Genomic DNA, 6,148 nt, shown 5'->3' with positions numbered 1-6,148 from the left:
CTTTCTTTTTTTAACCAAAAACCTAACCTATACCATTTCCATTTTTTTTCACTTTCCCCTAACTTGATATAACTACCTACCACCACTTCACTTTAATTCCATTTTCAAATATAGTTTAAAATTTATGTACCGTTTGTAAAAAAATTTAAACCATACATTATTCATCATATCTAATTTGTATTATTTTTATTTAAAAGTAATGATTAATAAATGATATATTGAGAGTGTAAAAAACTTATTTATTCTCATTAAAATATTACATCCTTTCAATTAATTCTAAACATCCTTGTCTCCTCCCTGTTTCTCCTTCTTTTTCTCTCTTCTCTTTACAAAATTCTCTCCCACCCCACAAGGCATAGCACCTTTAACTTTTTCACATGCTTTTTGTTCCCCTTCTCTCTACTAGGCTTTTTTTATTTTCTGGGTTTCTGTGCCTTTTTTGTTGGGATCTACTTCATAATTTGGTGCTGCACTGATTCCAGTGACTTTTCCAATGCCCCAGAAGCAGTTCTACCTCCACCTTCAATAACAAACTCAAATTAAGAACCTTTCTGAGAAAAAATGATCTGGGATTTTGGTTTTGCATGTGTTGCAAACCCAAAGAGAGCAAAAAAGAGCTCAGAGAGAAGCCATAATGACAAAAAGATTGCAACTTTGGAGCACAATAAGGCTTGGTTGCTTGCTGAGTCTGGTGGGTGTGGAAGACCAGAACTCACAAATGCTGACCCTCAATCTGTTCACTCATCTTTCAGGTTCAGTTTTTGTTCTCAGGTTGAGTTGGAATCATTGAATATGAGTTCTTCCAATGCTGCAACTGTTTTGATGGTGAACTTGGATAATGGGGTTAGTGAGTCTCTTGCTAGGGAAATGAAATGGAGGAGGATTGAGTCATTGGAGAGAAGCATATCCCCTGTGGCACACTCCTTGATAAGGTTCAGCTATGGTGAAATTCTGTCTGCTACGCATAATTTCTCTGAAGGTGACTTTTGTATTTTTAATTTTTTCAATGTTTGATGATTATGTTTTAATTGAGGGTATACATCATCGGTATGATTGTTGCTTGTTACTCGGTTCAAATCCTGGAAATAGTCTATCATCATACGGACGTCACTAGATGGGAGCCTCATGAACTGGGCTGCACTTATGTCATTGTTTTAAATCAAAGTTGATTCCTTTGTTGAGATCATGATTCATTTTTTGTTTATGGCATGTTGGTAGGTAGAGTATTGGGAAGAGGAGCATTGAGCTGTGTTTTTAGGGGAAGGGTTGGGATTTTAAGGACTGCTGTTGCGATTAAACGGTTGGACAAGGAAGACAAGGAGTCTTCAAAGGCCTTTTGTAGAGAATTGATGATTGCAAGTTCTCTTCATAGCCCCAATGTTGTTCCCCTTGTTGGTTTTTGTATTGATCCAGAGGAGGGTTTGTTCTTGGTGTACAAGTATGTCTCCAGTGGCAGCTTGGAGTGTCACTTGCATGGTACCTCATTTCTCCGATTTTTCTTTCGCTCCTGTTTTGTGAGGTTTTGAGTTGACATTTTATGATTCTAGTATTTTGTTTTACAGGGAGGAAGAAGGGTGTCAAGGGTAGTTCACCGCTTCCGTGGTCTGTGAGGTATAAAGTTGCACTTGGAATTGCAGAAGCCATGGCTTATCTGCATAATGGAACAGAAAGATGTGTTGTTCACCGAGACATTAAGCCCTCAAACATTCTGCTTTCTTCTAAGAAGACTCCCAAGGTGGGATAGTTTCTTGTGAATCAATCGTAGACTTGTACTTTAGTGCTATTGAAACTGTCTCATAACAGCTCTTGCAAGCCATTCTCGGTGTTTTTGTTACAATAATGCTAAATTTCAAGAAAATGAATTTGTGCAAATGATTGTGATCGGATAACATTTTTTTTAAAATACCCACGACTTTTGCAATTTTCATGGCTTATCTTAATCACTTCTTTTTATTCATGTCATGTCTTTCGTATTGCATTCGTTCAAATATCTGTCATACTGAATAGCTTTAATATTTCGTTAAATTTAGCTATGTGATTTCGGATTAGCTACATGGACTTCTGCGCCTTCTGTTCCATTCCTCTGCAAAACTGTCAAGGGAACATTTGGGTACAAACTTAAGCCCTGCATATTGATTACAAAACCTTGGTCTCTTAAATTATTTGTTTTCAGATTCTATTTACTGAATTTAAATCTTCTATACTTCTTTCTCAACAGATACTTGGCTCCCGAGTATTTCCAACACGGGAAAGTATCAGATAAGACTGATGTCTATGCTTTTGGAGTGGTTTTATTGGAACTCATAACCGGCCGGAAGCCAATTGAGACAAAAAGGCCTCCAGGAGAAGAGAACTTGGTCTTATGGGTGAGTTAACGATTTAATTATTGCAAAGTTGCCTTTATTCCTGATTATGTGATGGTATAGGTCATTCTTTTTTGTGGATTGTGGTTGATAATGACCAAAACATTGTAAGCATAACCTACTCCTTTCTGATAGTAATAGGAATAAGCAGCCTGAATAAGAAATATTTCGGATGAATCTCTCACCCGACTAATATTAGGCTGTGTATAGCAAGAGCTCTTGTACTCACTATTTTGAGATTACAATCTGTTTCTTGGATGGATAAATGAAATGAATGTAGAGATTATGAGCATTGCATTGCAGTATCAAAAGTGAATTATATATATATTTTTCCTTTATAGTAGAGAAACTCCACCAAATTTTGGCATTTGAGTTATTTATATGTGCTGGTAATTTGGGCGCGCCACATTTAACGTTTAACAGTAATGACAAATGAACACGGCGTTGTTGTCACATCCATTCTGACATTCATTTGCAGGCTAAACCTTTTCTACAGAAAGGGAAAGGAGCCGTTGAAGAGTTGCTTGATCCCCAACTGAAGCACAGCTTAAGATTCTCAAATCAGATAGATCGATTGATCGAAGCAGCAGCTGCATGTGTATCAAATGAAGAATCTGGAAGACCTCGCATAAATGAGATTATTGCGATACTGAAAGGTGAAGAAGAACCTGTTTACTCTAAAAGAAATAAGTCCGGTTATCTTGGGAATGGATGTGTGGTTGATTGTTATTCTCAATTACAACAAACAAATAATGAGATGAAAAGTCACTTGGCTTTGGCAATGCTAGGAGTTTCAGAGTTTGAGGATGATGATTATCTCTATAGTCGTTAAAAACATGATGACAAATTTGGTATAGTGGTGTAAGGTCCCACTAAATTCTCGGGATGACCAAAAGGTCATGAATTTGATTCCTGGGAGCAACACTTGTTGGAAGAGAAAATCACGTACCCAAGAGAGATTAGTTCCTTAGTCAAAAAAGGTGAGAAAATATCATTGGTAGTACAAAAAAATTAATATAATTTTTGTTTTGGTTTTGCCATGGTTCTCAACAGAGTGCTAAAGATTGGGTGTAATTCATGTGAGTATGTTGGAATTGTAAATAGAAATAGGAGCTCAGACTAAAATTGTTTGTGTAAATATGGTCCCCTTTTACCTTTCCCTTTGTCTCAAAGGGTTAAGTTTAATAGGTTTTCTTCATTGTTTGTGCTTCATGTTCAACAAATGTTGGACAATTATATATGATTTTTGTCTGATGTTTTTATGTTCTGGGCTTAAAAAAATTAACAAGGGCTGTTTATTTATTTTTATTAAAGGGTTTCTTGTTTAGCATGTGGAGTATCATTTTTCTTTTTATGTGTTTTAGTGTTTAGCATGTGCAATATCTATTTCTGTTATGTGTTGAGCATGTGCAGTATAATTACTTACTTTTAACAAACTCACATTTAGTTTGACATATAGCTTAGTACATGTATTGTCTTTTCTTTTATACAACATTATGATCCTATACCATAGGATTGTTTTTATTATTTGCAAATATCATCTTATATCAGTCATTAAAAAAATTATCTTTCTGTTAAAATATGTGTTATCTTAAGATTTGATGCACATAAACATATAACTATCAGAACAAAATCCTAAGGAGCGTAACATCATGAACGTTTTCTCATTGTCATGTATATAGAAATGTACACACAAATACAATACCCATTTTCTGATTTAGTTATTGACACTATACTACCATAATACAGAGAATAAAACTAAAACAAGGTAGAAACTTAAAAAACTTTAGCAACATCCTTCACTAGGCCACGGTTGTTTCGTGCAAATTCTGAGAATTCCTCATATGAAATGCAGCCATCACCATCCGTATCGATTTCGGCCATCATTCGTTGCACTTCCTCATTCGTCACTGAACCAAGTGTCTTAAGTGCATCACCAAGCTCTGCTGAAGAGATTTTGCCATCCCCGTTTGCGTCGAAATGCTTAAAAATGTGGTCCCTGTCAGCTACATGTTGTGGATCATCAGCCATTTTAGCATGTATGTGTATATTAAAATGAGTTTCTTTTGGTTTTGGAATTGCACTAGAAATGGATATTGAATGGTCAAAAGCAGAAAAATGGCTTTTAAAAGATTTTGGCTGCCCAAAAATTAAGGCTATCCTTTAATATAGGATAAGACTTGGTCACCAAAATTGACATAGATCGTAGTTGTTTTCCCATACTATGGTTTAGATTGTTCTACTATTTCCTTAAGAAAAGGAATGGAGGTATGTGGTCTTTCTTAGTTGTGGTTCAAGTGTTTTGCCAAATTGGGTCAATTTGCTATATATGAATGTGTCACACCACGGAATACATGGTCCCTCTTAAACATCATAAGCAAATTAAGAATGGTGTGTCATACCAATTAAACTTTGGTTTGACCAACCCTTATGTTAGGCATTTGACTATGTAGTGTTCTCCAAATATTTTTCCAAATATTGGAATAAAGGTTATACATGTATTATTTGGTTGATAAGATAAACATAATTTAAATTAAATTAGCGGGGGCTAAAAACGGATGTAGGAGAAACATTTTTTTTATGATAAGTAGTAATGAATTATGTATCATATGGGTGACAAATAGATTGATTTAGATTTGGATCCTAACCGATAGATGAAAAGTCATCCATCAATCCTATAAACTTATTTAAATCACATTTTAAATTATTCAATTCATCAATATCTAAACTTAATGAATGTATTCCAATTCATTCATGATTCCATTTTTGTGGACGAATATCCAATTAATTTAATTTTTTATTAGAAGTAAAAGCAATTTCTGAAGAAAATCATTCTTTTAAAAACCATTATTTCAATAAAGTACTTTTAAAAATCACATTAGACTTTTAAGGTTCTACGTGTAAATGTTATTTCAATAAAATACTTTTAAAAAGTTCTTTTTTAAAATTGAAAAAAAATTACAATATTTTATAAACATGCAACGTTTAAAATTCTAAGTGTAAAAATTTTAATATATATTTATACATGTTATGTACTTAGAAACAAACTTTTAATATTAACTATATTCACATGTCCTATAATTATCTCAATTTAATATGAAAAAGGAGTTTACATATTTTTTAAAAGTGTTTTTTTAACTTTTAAAAAACTATTTTTTTGCAATATTCTATAAGCATGTGACATTTAGGGTTCTACTTGTAAAGTTTTAAATAGATATGTATTTATGTTATTACATCCAAATGTCCTATAATTGAATCTTTTATTTAATAAAAAATTCAAAGTGAAAAGAAGCACCACTTTGAGAGGATTAGACATGGCTTGGTCTAAAGGAATCCAAAAACTCATGTGAAATAGATTCTTTAGATGTGGTTCAAGCATTAAAAAATATGAGGATTGTTCATCATCATCAGTATGCAACCAAGATCATGGACATAAGGAACATTCTACAAAAGAATTGGGATGTGGTGATCGCCCATGTGCTAAGAGATTGGAACTTAGTTGCAGATACATTGGTGGCTTTGGCATTGGACAATGGGAGCTATAATTACATTGTTTATGATTCTCCTTCTCTACAAATTGTAGATTTTATTAACCTAGATTGTAGAGGTTTGTTTTAGTGTGTTTTATTGTTTCTTTTGTTTATAGCTTTTACTATGTACCAAAAAAAGTTAGAGTTAAGATAGTGAATGAAATTGATAAGTAAAGAACATCATTTTTTAATGTTTGTTTTTCGGATAGATTGGATATTCATTAGATATAATGGATGAATTCAAATTTATCCATT

At 33.5% G+C, this 6,148-nt stretch overlaps 2 protein-coding genes across 2 annotated transcripts; one reads left to right on the top strand and one right to left on the bottom strand.

Annotated features, from left to right (window-relative positions):
• Nucleotides 296-3,575, top strand: LOC109328985 (probable serine/threonine-protein kinase PBL7). Its single transcript, XM_019562641.1, has 7 exons — nt 296-979; nt 1,219-1,476; nt 1,563-1,735; nt 2,031-2,110; nt 2,219-2,366; nt 2,842-3,214; nt 3,378-3,575. Exons 1-6 carry the CDS (start codon nt 562-564, stop codon nt 3,193-3,195), a joined length of 1,431 nt encoding a protein of 476 aa, XP_019418186.1. The 5' UTR covers nt 296-561; the 3' UTR covers nt 3,196-3,214; nt 3,378-3,575.
• Nucleotides 4,000-4,444, bottom strand: LOC109329575 (polcalcin Nic t 1-like). The gene has a single exon (XM_019563266.1). The coding sequence runs from the start codon at nt 4,392-4,394 to the stop codon at nt 4,140-4,142; it is 255 nt and encodes an 84-aa protein (XP_019418811.1). The 5' UTR covers nt 4,395-4,444; the 3' UTR covers nt 4,000-4,139.

Source organism: Lupinus angustifolius, chromosome LG16 (genome assembly GCF_001865875.1).
Source record: "Lupinus angustifolius cultivar Tanjil chromosome LG16, LupAngTanjil_v1.0, whole genome shotgun sequence".
NCBI classification, from domain to species: domain Eukaryota; kingdom Viridiplantae; phylum Streptophyta; class Magnoliopsida; order Fabales; family Fabaceae; genus Lupinus; species Lupinus angustifolius.
This window is presented reverse-complemented; position numbering and strand designations above follow the sequence as displayed.